This window comes from Equus caballus, chromosome 8, assembly GCF_041296265.1.
Source record: "Equus caballus isolate H_3958 breed thoroughbred chromosome 8, TB-T2T, whole genome shotgun sequence".
NCBI classification, from domain to species: domain Eukaryota; kingdom Metazoa; phylum Chordata; class Mammalia; order Perissodactyla; family Equidae; genus Equus; species Equus caballus.
In genome coordinates this window covers 74,476,781-74,489,908 of record NC_091691.1, presented here as the reverse complement: position 1 = coordinate 74,489,908, position 13,128 = coordinate 74,476,781, and the positions used below count along the sequence as shown (strand labels likewise).

At 39.0% G+C, this 13,128-nt stretch overlaps 1 protein-coding gene across 2 annotated transcripts in view; it reads left to right on the top strand.

Annotated features, from left to right (window-relative positions):
- The window catches only part of SKOR2 (SKI family transcriptional corepressor 2), a 41,288-nt gene extending 29,728 nt beyond the window's left edge, over positions 1 to 11,560 (top strand). For both annotated transcript variants that reach the window (XM_023647761.2, XM_023647762.2), the window contains 2 exons: positions 5,611 to 5,676; positions 10,836 to 11,560. In XM_023647761.2, the coding sequence (XP_023503529.2) occupies positions 5,611 to 5,673 (63 nt within the window). In that variant the 3' untranslated portion in view covers positions 5,674 to 5,676; positions 10,836 to 11,560. The remainder of the gene's footprint in view (positions 1 to 5,610; positions 5,677 to 10,835) is intronic.
- Positions 11,561 to 13,128: the final 1,568 nt, after the last annotated feature.

Genomic DNA, 13,128 nt, shown 5'->3' with positions numbered 1-13,128 from the left:
ATGCAAATTGGTATTACTGAACATTTTTGTTATACTGTATTGCAAAATATTTTATCATCATGTATTCATTTATCTAGACAACTGTTGTTAATTCACATTCCTATAGATAGTAAATTATTCCTGGTCACAAATTAAATTCTGTGGGAGAAGCTAAAATTTTTTCCCCCAGCCATGTAGGTACCCTGTAATTCCTGAAATCTTGGACAAAGGTACATCCAGGCTAACCATAGAAAATTGGTGAAATAGACGTGATTTGTCCCTCCTGCTTCTTCCCCTTCTTTTGTATCCCCTACCATAAGATGCCCAGAGTTTTCATGCTGCCGCTAGCACCTAGCACAGTGTCTAACATCAATAGCTGTAAGTAAACATTCGAGAATGATTCCCCACCTATGGATGCCCCCGACGCAACTCTGATTCTCTCAAAGGCAGTCCTCTTAATTCTTCTCCAAATTTCCCTGACTTAGTCCTGGTTTCCTCAAATATTCTTTTGTGCTAAGTAACTACTACTAAAACTACTAAAGGAGGGCGTGCTAGTGAATTACAAGGAGCTTGTGTATCACTGCACCGTCCTTGTGACTAACAGACGCAAGCTTTAAGGTCTGCAAACTTGAGTTCAAAACTCATCCCACACAGTTCATTAAGTGCCAGTTCCTCAACCAAAGGGACCTGTTATAAGGTCTAACTTAGTGCCCCAATAGAGATATTGCAAGGGACAGGTGTGTAATAAACATGAAATGTACATGCATGTCATAAAATGCTATATGAGTAATCAATTTCATGGCATGCCCCTTTTCAAACTAGTACCTCTAATAGTGGAAATATGCACGCTCTGGCGGCTAGAGACATTTTTGTGCAGGAAGGACCTGTGTTCACATGATACCATCTGCTTTAGAACTGAGGCAGCAGACTTAAGGTTACTTGAAGAGAAATTTATCTAGTTCCTTATTCAGCTTATTGTATTTGCTAACATGCCTGGGGGGAAATGTCTTTAGAAAATTCGATCTAAAGATGATCAAGAAGTTGTTAGGTATCACAATTATTGACTTTCTCAATAATTTCAGTTGAATGATCTAATTCATCAGTAAATATGGTTACATTCTTTGCTCCCTGAGAACCAAACAATTCGCTCAAAATTATTTTATTACTTTATATTTAAAGTTTACAGAGCATATATTACAGAATAGTCATTTGCCTACAGAATAGACATTATTTTCCTTTAGATGAAATAAAAACCCAGCCTAACCTACAATCATGGAGAATTCAAGCATATTAAAACCGTCATATTTTGTAACAATTCCCATAGACCCACAATGCATTTATCCTATGCTGTTACACAGTGTTCTTATTCAAAAGATTACATCGCAAGCATCTTGGGTATCATTGCTGTAGAAAGAAAACTTATGAATTTCTTTGACTCTTGCATTTTTAGATTCTCCACTGACTATAATTTCTGTACCATTGCTTCCTTTTCCTATTTGTTAAATGCAAAGTTGTGATGACTACAGAGTCAAATGATTGACACTCTCTGTGCATTTATAAATGAATGTGCATTTATCTCAATGTGAGATTTAAAGCATATGCAGTTCATTTAACGTTTATACATGGCCACAAGCTAACTTTTAAAAAAAATAGTTTAAAATTAGAGTTTTATAGCACTTAACACAGCTTGTGTTAAAGTCCCTTACCCCTGCCCTGGGTTTTCAAATCCTTAACAAATTTTCATTACTAAACCAGATTTATTTATACAAATAAAGAAATATATTCCCCTCACTATGAACCAAATAAAAAAGTTTAAAATTTAGCAAGTTCATGAAAATGTTAGCGGTTAGTATAATAAAGAGCAAAAGATTTCTCGTTCACAAGTGAATCGTGATTTTAGGAAAACTTTGTTCAATTTTGATAATAAAATCCACTATCTCTTAGGGTTCAGAAGAAGGTGAAGAAACTAATACAAAGTTATATGTCAATCGTATCTCAGTTTTTTAAAAAATAAAGAAAAAGAAGCGGATGAAGATATTTTACTCAGTGTATAACCTTTTGGCTAAAGTTTTTCCAAGGACTGGAATATAATCAATTTACAACATGAACTGAGGCTACTATGATGCCTTGATAAACTTTTTTTTCTCATTGCTAATTTGGCAAGAATGTTTCAAAGCAAGTGCATCCATGTATAAGTTGCTACTGAAGGTTTGTTGAAGACGTGCTCTTTTTTAGTCATAGTTCTTGAAGGGTGTGCTGCAACAGAAAGCACATAATAAATGGCTAGATCCCATTCGTATCCTTTGAACTTACTGGATCGCTACCAAGAGGTGTTGTAGATCAAGAAAATGTGCTAGTCTTGAAGTGCCCTCTGCTGTTTTTCCAGAACGCTGCAGTCACACGCAGCCGGGGGGGGGGGGGGGGGGGGGGGGGGGGGGGGGGACCAGTCTCAAAGTTCTTCATTAAAAGCCTCAATTAAAATAACGCTCAATCAATAGATTTAGTACTAATGTTTCATTCACTGTGGAATTGTAAAAGAGCAGTTTGCAACTTCCTGATGGTGGGAGCACTGTGCGTCCTTGCATGGAAAGGAGAGAGAGGTCTTTATTATTGCTGGAGGAACCCTCCCTCTTTGGCAAGGGCTCAGCTCTTCGGTGATATGGTCTTTTCCTGGAGATTCTCCAGTATTCTTTAGGATGGGAACTTACCCAGACTTCTACCATCTGAACCTAGAGAGTTTTTACAATATGTTTTACAGATTTTTTTAAAAGTAGATAGAACAGTTGCTGTTTTGCACTACATTTTTAGAAAAAGATTCCTGAGCTACGTAAAGGATTTTGATTTTGTCGCTAAATACGCAACAAAAGTCCCTGTAAGTCAGAGGACTTGATGCAAGCCTGAACTTGCCTGGGAGCTGCCTTAAGATTCACGAGTAGACAGACTTTGACTACAGTGGTCCTTTTCCAATGATTGATCTATTGCCGTGAGTCTTGACAATGCAATCACTTGTTCCTTGGTTATAAAGCCTTCTTTTCATCCTTCTCCTTTTGAAATGTTGACCCACCAGAGTGTCTGAGCTCAGGATAACTCTCCCTGGGTACAAAATAGGAAGTTATCTTTTTTGGTAAAACCCCAGTACTTTTCATAGACTAGAGCCACCAGGTAATTTAGAAGTTATTGTATAATAACTTTGAGAGGTGTTTTTGTCCATGCCAATCTTGGTGATTTCCAAGTTGGTCAAAATAAGAAGAAAGCTTTTATAAGTTCTACCTTAGGAGATTTACATGAAATAATTAACTTAAATGGGGCCTCTAGGATCCTGAGCCCCCAAACTAGGAGGAGTATTTGCTGAGGTCTCTGTAAATCCAATATTGCGTTTCATGGAATCTGACACATCGTCAATTGTAAGAAGCACCATTACTTGATGTATCATAAGAAAAGAAGCTTCCAACTATTATTTTGATACCATCAATTATAATACACCTAATTTCTGAGATATTAAAATGTCAGGGGAAAAAAGTGCGTCTTAGAATCAATGACGTAGGGTAGTTTCCCTGAACAACTGGGCCATGCGCTAATATAGTCTTTGTTTATCATTCATGATTTAGGATGTAGAATTACTGAATCTCAACTCACAACCTTTTGTTTTTTCTCTTGTTGTTCATCAGCTTTTATTTCATTTTGTTTTAATGAAATAAACTCAACAATCAATGTTTGAGTGGGGATAATTCACACAGATTTAAATTCCAGTCTGGAGGTTTGGGGATCAAATGTGCTTATTTGGAAATGGCCTTTTTTTCTGAGTCCTTTTTGCTTTTTCTCTCAGCTTCCCATCTTAATGTAATGCTGCATTGTTGTTTCTGAAAAAAATAAAAAGAAAGAGAGAAAGTAAAAGACATTCTGACTTCCATCTGAAAGCGGTACCCTTCAGGCAGTTTTCCTTGGTTTAGGATGACTAGTTTACTGGACTTGATGAGATGGCCTATGGTGATGTTAACTTATCTTGTGTAATGCCTAGCACAGAACAGACACTTACTTAATCTTTGTGGCGTCTAATCTTGATGTTGAGGACTCTTTCTAAATGTGAGAGTGGCGCAAACACATTTTATTAGGTAATTTCTCATACCCCAAGGTTTACATCGTTTCTACTTGTAATCCTAAATAACAGAATTCCATTCAAGGCTCTGTTATATTGTGCATCTAAAGAGAGAGGTCATCCATGTGTTTCAGTATATTGCAGCATACGCCATAATGGAAAATCAAGATTCAAGTGTATCTCTGTTAATAGCAGGTGTAGCATAACCTAGTGTGAAAAGAAGAGGTAACTAGAGTAGATCCCTGTGTAGCTGTGCTTGTCATGGTTATCTAGCTGATCTCAGCTCACATCCTAAAATAGGAGATTAGGGTGCTGAGCTTTTTATGGTCCTTTATGAATCATTCATTTCAATACTGCTATGTATGCCCTTTATCAGATGTGTATCTGTCAGTTACATCAGTGTCATGGTTGTGTATCAAAATAGTGAGATGGGTACTTTAGTCTTCTCTCTTTTTTCCATTAAAAAGACTCTTTGACCCAACTGATCAGTTATTATGGCAAAAAGATTCAGCTGATCTTAGTCACTGGAGTCACTGTAGATTCGTGGCTCCTTCCTGTTAATACAGGCTCATGTTTATGGCTGGTGGGTCAGGAGAGCAAAACATAAGTATGCTGGAAATGTGGGGAATGTATATAAAAGTATTCAAAAACATTGCCTAATTGAATGAAAATAATTTTGTTTCCCTCTCTGCTTTTACATAACGGCCACATTTCACGTTACATTCCAGAAGGCTAAATATTTACTTTAAATGTAAAATAGATTCAAGTCTCTAGAGCCCTGAGGTCAGCCCTGTAATGATGAAAGTAAGTAACGTAACGATAGGATACCTTAACTGGGCTTACTGGAGAGACAAATCTAAACAATACAGGTAGTCCAATTTCAACCATTTGAATTTTCTAATGAAAAGTAGCATATCAAATGTGATAGGCTTTCATTCAAAGCTTCAGTATTGAAAAGTACTTTTCAAGTTTATCCAGGTAGAATTCCCAGGGTCATATTTTCCATTCAGTGCAGTTATTTCTGTTGCTTCTTGGTAGTTATTGAGAAATTACCCAGAATAATAGTTTGCGTTTAGTTAGTTCATCTTATTTATGATTTACAATGATAGCATATTTCATCACTATAATTAAATGAAAGATTACATTGAACTAGTTTGTAGTCACATTCTTGTTTTGTGACCTTGCACATACCTTTTAACATCATAACTTAGTTTTCGTACCTAAATAAAAAGAATACCATGTTATTAAATGCAAAATTTTAAAAACTTCTTTAAGTGAAATGTCACATATTAACCTCAGAGACTAGCTGTACCAACAGCCCAGTGTGATCACCTGTTCTGAACTTGATATGTTTTTTAAGAAGCGTTAGAAATGCTGTAACCCAGAAGCCCCATACTGCCGAGCAGGTGGAGACCTTTTCTCCTCAGGGAGGATCCATTGGCATTCCAATTGTTAGGCGTGATGAAGGGTCTCCATTACGCATCTGTCTTCAGATTTAACTTACCTGAATAGTTTTGCTTATTTTTATCTTACAGATCCCCTATGCAGCAAGCTTGATCAGGAAAGAAAAGCTTGGTGCCCATCTCAGTAAAAGCTAAAAGGTGAGCTCACCAGAGGAAAGAGATTTTCCTTAACTCTCTGAATTGTTGCTCAGCTGTGTTCTTTACTGATGTATTTGAAATAGACCGAGGGATTGGTGAAGTTGCATCCCATGTTTAAGCCAATATACTGATGAACTTCGTTATATCTGGACATGAGACTTCCTAAATGAATGGCAAAGTACGTCTTATAAAACATAATCATATTTGTGTCACATTCCATTTCATGGAAAATTCCTAAAACTAAGGAAATTCTCAATTCAGTCTACAGAAGTGCTCTTCATTCTGTTTTGAGGTTTTCTGGTTCTTTCTGACAGCCCCTTTACTGCCTCTCTAAGTGAAACAAGTGTCAGGAGCCATGCTGATTGTGTTGCATCTTCTCTGTCTCGCCTTTGCTTCCAAAATGTCTTCCTGAAATCTGACTTTCCGTGAGTTACTGACAGATGGTAATAGGAACAACTGTGGGCAACATAGACCTTCGAAAACTTCTGCTGTAGGAATAGTCATTCATTGTTTCCCTAAACCAATCATTGTTTCTCTGCAGCCTAAGCCAGATTCAAGGTCACATCCCTGACAACAATTTTAAAGACAGATATTCTGGACTCCTAAGGGAAAGAAGACAATAAAAATTAAATGTCTTTATTTGGAACATACCTAGATGTTTCAAAAGCAACTCTTTGATTATATGGAAGAAGACATATATACTTACTAGAATTGAAGGAATGCAAAAACTAGGATTTTGTTGTTTCTGTAACAATGCATTAGGATGAGCTAACAATCAAGAAAAAACTCAGATCTCAGAGGTGGCATTTGTAAGTGCTCATAGCCAACGAGGATTGTGGTCATTTATCAATTTGATCCATTCCCATCAGAATGATTCTTCCCACTCCTTCCTTTTGAAACATATTTTCAACTCAACAGAATTTTGGGCAAAAAGAATTCCATACAATTCAGGCTCTTTGTTCCTTTTCTTTCCTTCATGCCTCTCTTCTGCATGTCACAAGCCTCCTCTACCATATGCACATGACAATCCTACTTCTTGCCATCATCTTTAGTAGTGATAATCTTCAGTATTTGTCTTAAATAATCATATTTATGTCACATTCCATTAGGAGTTCAAAACTCTTCTCAAGACAGTCTCTTGTTCATATGGTTTCCCTTAATTTTACACACAGGAAACCGAGGTACGGAGAAGAGAGATGTGATGTTTTATGTCTGTGTTGCAAAGCCAGGAAGAGATACTAGAGCTCCTAATACGTGCACTTCCTGTCCTCTGTCATCAGATGTTTCTGCAACAAAGATGCTCAAGCAATAAGTCATTCTGTTTCCATCTCCATGAAGTCATACACAAATGAGCCTGTGTGTTTGGCTCCGTTCTATATATTCAAGTATTTTTCTTAAGTCTGAAGTTGATTTTGGGTGATTTCTTCTCATTATAGTAGACCAGGTTTGCACTACCACTGTGAAATGAATAATTTTAGAACATTCAGACTCCAGTAAATCTTATCTCAGAATATCAAGGTAATCAATGCAACAATCATCCAAATCAATGCTGATAAACCCATATGTATCATAGTTTGAAAATGTCAAACTAATTTTCTTTCAAATGAAAGAGAACATAGTAGGATGTGTTTTTTAAAGTAACCATTTTATTGAAGTATAACACACGTTCAGCAAAGTCTACAAATCATCAAGCCACACGAGTCATGAAGTCTGCAAATCAAAACTCAGAGGATTTTCACAAGATAAACTCACTTAGGTTTTCAGCACCCAGTAACCACCTTGAATCCCTGCCTTATTACTCCCCCATCCAACAAGGTTAGTTTTGCCTATGTTTTGAACTTTAGTAAAGGATGTTGTACAGAACATTCTCTCACGTCTGACTTTTTTTACTCTGTGTCTGCGAGAGTCATCCATCAGAATGTAGTTTGATTTACACGTAGGAGCTTAATGAACTCTCTTTTCACTCCTTTCACTTTCCCAACTCATCTTCCCTGCTTATCAGCCATGAGCTGCTCTTGCATCTGCAAAAGGAAGACTCACTGCCCAGAAACCACACCTCTGATGGTGACAGCGTACAGCTCGGTGGAGAAAAAGAGATTGATTTGTGTTTAGTAACTAATGCTTCCTCCATGCTGATTTTGTTTCCATCCTTGCAGACAACAGGGATTTCTCTAAGTAGACCCTGGTGCTTTCAGAAGATTAGTGGTTACTTAAATGCTGAGCTAAATCAGCCAAGCAGAGAATCACGACCATATTGTTAGAGGCAGTATTTGATTCTCAACATGCCAAGCCTGCAAGGAATTACCCCAAGAGAGATTACAAAATAAAAATCATTACACCAAGGGAGAGAGACAAATTCTGTCTTGCTGAGTGACCACAGGTTTCCAAATTAGGGACTGATGCATTAATGTCTTATGCAAGAGTGACCCTTAAGGTAGTATGCTGCATTCTTGCTACCCAGTGGATTCCAATATGACTATTAAGAGGAGGAAGCTTTTCAAAACCACAGGCAATCCACTTAATAAGCTGAGCAAGTACTGCCACATATCACTTCTCTACACATCTTTTTTGCTCTACATTAGAACATAAGAAATTCCATATTGAGTCAAAATAAAGGTCCACCCAGACCAGGATACTGTCTAATTCTGTTAGAAGAGCCAAATTGTTGTTCTTAAGAGTACCAACCTCAAAATTTAGGCATATATACTGAATACTCTTAACTTTCCCTTAATAACTCCTTAAAGATCCATAACCCATGGATTTATCTAAACCTTTCTTCAACCAAGGCATAGTCCCCTTTGGGGCAATGAATTCTATTTGCTTAGCTACCAGCTGTGTAAAGTGTAGTTTATTTTATTTATCTTCAAACTACCTCCTAAAACAAGGCCTAGTAGATTAGACACTATACTGCTCTGCATATTTGTTTCTTTTTTTTTTCTTTTTTGAGTAAGATTAGCCCTGAGCTAACTACTGCCAGTCCTCCTCTTTTTGTTGAGGAAGCCTGGCCTTGAGCTAACATCCGTGCCCATCTGCCTCTATTTTATATGTGGGACGCCTACCACAGCATGGCGTGCCAAGTGGTGCCATGTCCACACCCGGGATCCAAACCGGCGAACCCCGGACCGCTGAGAAGCAGAATGTGCACACTTAATGCATATTTGTTTCATTGTGAGCTTACGAGTAGAATGGAAATGGTTTGAAAAATATCTCAAAATGTTGTATGTATTATCCTTTTGTCTGGGACCATTTTTAACACCAGAATTATTCCTGATGGTCTTCCTTAACTTTGGTAGTTTCTGTGCCCCAATTCCTGCACAGACACCCCAGTATAATCTGTGTGAAATCTGCACCCCAAATAAAAATACCATGATGTTACCACTAATTTAGTTATACTTTACATTCTTTTTTTCCAAGCACCTTTTAACATTATGCAGATGTCATCCATGTGACTAGTTGAAATACCCATGTCTTTCGCAGAAAACTGAATCATTTTAAGTGAGTGGGAAGTGAATCAGGGAAATGGCTTGTTCATAGTCGTATGGAAACTCATTGAGCAAGCCAGAAATAATAACAACTATCATTTATTGAACACTAACTATGCCAGATACTGGGCTAAATTCTTTGCCCCGTCGTTTCTTTTGATCTTTACAACTCTATAAGGTAGATCCTGTTATTATCCCCAGTTCATACATGAGAACCCTGAGGCTCAGTGAGGTCACTTAGCTAGCAAGTGACAGAGCCAGAATTCGATCCAGGTCTATTAGACTCTCAGCAACTTCTCTGTCCTCCTAGGATCATTGGGCTGGTTTTTAGGGACTTTGGCTTCCAAATCTGACACTACCTCCCTATGTTAACTTAATCTCTTTGAGGTTCTCTCTCATCTGTAAAATGTAGGTGGCCAAACCCAGTCAGAGTCCCTGCCAGCTCTAAGGTTTCCACTCTCACTCTTGCATGCCGACCTTCTGCCATATGTTCTCTCCTTTCCCACAAAGGGGCTGCTTTTATTTAAAGTCTGACTGAACCATATGTAATACCCGAGGGCATGACCCTCCTACTTTTGCCTGCATTTTCTTCATCACTAATTACTACTTTGCATTCTTCTGGAGAGTTTGAAAATATGACTTTTTCCCTGTGTTAACAGTATCTACCCCTTTGGTAAACTCCTGTTATTTTTATTTCATTTCTGGAATAATTCCTGTAAAAATAAAAACAAGAGAAAAGGTCTTAAAAAGATGTAGGGGGATTGTAGTGGAATACTCTGTGTCTTCCTTTTGTATAGATCACAGGTAAAGAGAGGGAATGGCGCATCCATTTCTCTCATCTCTAGTCAGACATAAGAGGACCAGATTTCAAGAGTCAGTTTCAAGGATCAGTTAGTTTCAAGAGTCTCGGCTGAGAATGACAATGTGCCCCCACTATTCTAAGCACTTTATGTCAATCATTTAATCTTCAAAACAATCATTGAGAGAAATACTGCTACTTTCACCATTCTACAGCTTAGAAAACTGAAATGCAGAGAGAGGAGTGAGTTGTCTGTGGTCTCACTGCTAGCAAGTGGCAGGATTTGAGCCAGGCCTCCTGGCTGTGCAGCCCACACTTCATCCGCTCGTAACCTGAAATCCTGGCCTAATTCACATCTCCTATTATCAGTTATAAATATGCAATTAATAACTGATCCAATGGTTTCATTGATGGTGAATCACAAAACCTCAAGTCACACATCTATAGTTGCCCTAACACCTCAGGACAAGAAAAATAGATGTAACTTGTGCCATCCAGCCAAAGCCAGCAGGTCACCAGAGCATGAAAGTCTGTCTGCCTCTTTCTCCGCAGGCTGTCTTAACATTTGCCCAATGACAAGCCAGGGCTCCTAGAACCCAGGAAAATGCCTTTACTGTAAAGAAGGCATAGCAAACCAGCACACTCTGATTTAATAGTTCTAGTCTGGCTCAGTGTCATCAGAGATATATAACCTAAGATAGCAGGCAAACATATGAAAAAAGGAAGATACCTTCATGGTTGCTGTTTAAAAATTTTTATCGAAACTGTACTAAAAATGTCTCCTCTTAAGACTATACTAAATATTACCTTAAATGTTTTTAAATTACCTGATTGTATCATGCTGAGGTTGTCATCCTGTGCTTTTTGTCTTATCCCAGGTGCACAGAACCACTTACTCTTGTTGTCTTGTAAGATACAGCCTGCCACTGAGTGCTTCTGACCCACATAAAGACTGCAAATTGAAAGGGCTTGGGAATCAAACACAAAATCAGGTTCAGGAGAACCCAAGGACAAGTGACCTCAAAGCAGCATGGACAACCATGTAAAATAGACTGTAGCGGCCATTGATTAGTGGGGGGAGGGGGGAGCCAACCAGAGCAGTCAATGCTTGTCGCATCTTTTGGTGGAACCAAAGTTTGAGTCTTTGTGTTTTTAAAGGCCAGCTGAACCCAGAGCATGGGAGTGCTGTTAGCCAACTGGGGTGGGAAATCCATGGTTGGTCCCAAGTGATCTCAGTGTTGCACACTTGGAGAGAGCAGCTCCATAAGACTGTCTTTTACGTTGGAAGAAGTGATTCTTGGTGGAAAGAAAACACAAGACCTGTCCTAGGAGTGGGGATCACGTTTTGACAGCCAGGATGGCATCAGCCATACAAACCTGCTTTTCATAACAAACTGGACAGACTTACGCGTGGCCCCCTCCTCTCTGGTACTTTGCCTGCTGTATGAATGAAGATTGTATTCCTCTGGAAATATTTTACAGTTTAATATTGAGTGTAATTAAGAATATAATCATGTTATCAAAAATGGTATTTAACTCTGTTGTAGTTTCTTTAACATTCATGTGGATAAAAAAGTCTATAATAAAAAAAACTATGAAGTAATCGTTGTGTTCATGTAGTTAAATGCACATTTGCTTGGGGGCAAGTAATAGAAAATAATACTTTTTAGAATTATTTTGGCATAAAATATTTGAATAAATTATTTTTGAAAATGGAATTCCTTCAAAAATGATTATTACAGTCTAAGGTAGCCTTTGGCCATTGTCATCAGCTGGAGTTTCCCCCTCATCCCCCGCCATCATGTTAGGATCTTTGTATGGGTAAGGGAGGGTTCTAACTTCCTGCTAGGTCTCTGACAGTGTTGGTGATGGAGTTGATGTTGTGCCTTCCTCCTTACTGCGATGTTGAATCAAAGTCCATGAGATCATTTAATGCCCCAAATTTTGCCTCTCAGCTGAGAGAGATAGAAAGGCCAAAATGGTGACCTCTTTTGGGCCAGGATTTCTAAGGTAGTGCTGGGTACACAGAAGTCTACTGTGGATGACCTCCTACCCTGAAGTTGCCAAAGACCGTCCTCACTGAAGAGGCATCTCATCAATGGCATCCCTCAACAGATTTCAGAAGAGGTTTAAAATGCTTCACCATGATATTTGATAATTTTCTCTCACCGTCTCCATTATCATGAACTATCCAAAACAGCTTCACAATTTACCCCTGAGATAAATCTTCTTACACATTAAGAAGCCAAAGGAGGGATACTCATTAGTGATTTTCTTCCCAGCCCGTGAAGGATGGGAAGCCAGGTCAGAGAAGGGATGTAAACCAAGTCCTGCAGTCTGAGGGCAGGTCCCCAGCAACCACTAGTGGGAAATAATATGAAGATGCTGCAACTGACCATGGAGGGCAGGATGCTCTCTTAGAGGTGGTCTTTCAGGAGGGGCCTGAGGCTGGGCATGGGGCTCACGCAGCTCTTCAGACGTGGCACACGTTTCTGAAACTGGCAGCTGTGCTTAGGGGACTAACTGGGCAGTAAGGTTGGTGGAGCATTTTCTTCTGTATAAACTTTAAATTACACATGAGGATGGAAGCCCAGTGTCCTTAGCTTTGTACTTTAAGCCAAGAACACCAGAGGTGACAAAATTTTCTGGGAGAAGGACACAAACCTGGCTTCACGACCAGCCACCAGGGGACAGCAGAGGTCATTTTCTGTAGAACCCAGTGCAAACTGAGAAGAGAGAGCTTCTCAGAGCAAGAGGAGCAACTCAGCCGGCGAGTCCAGAGGGAGAAGTAGCTAACAAGACTTGCAGATGAATTTAAGGTCTTTGTCCTGCAGCTGTATCAGCTGGCAGTGTAAACAAGCTTGACACGTCATTCTTTTCTTTCCAATTGCAGCTTTAAAGGTCTCAGAGTTACTAGTGCCAAAATATCAGCAAATGATTTTGTAGTGAAAGAGAAATTAGAGCCAGATAATTTGACAAATATGTCTGACAGCCTGGAGTTATCAACCATGGCGTAGCTCTGATTTGAGTTAACGGCCAAGCTCACTGTGGAAGATGGTTGACCTCTGCTGCTGGGAGCACTGAAACTACAATGGTGCCTTCAAGTTCTCCACCCAAACTCCAGGCTCCATAGAAGCCCAGCCGTACATCTCTCCCTGAACGTTAGGAGAT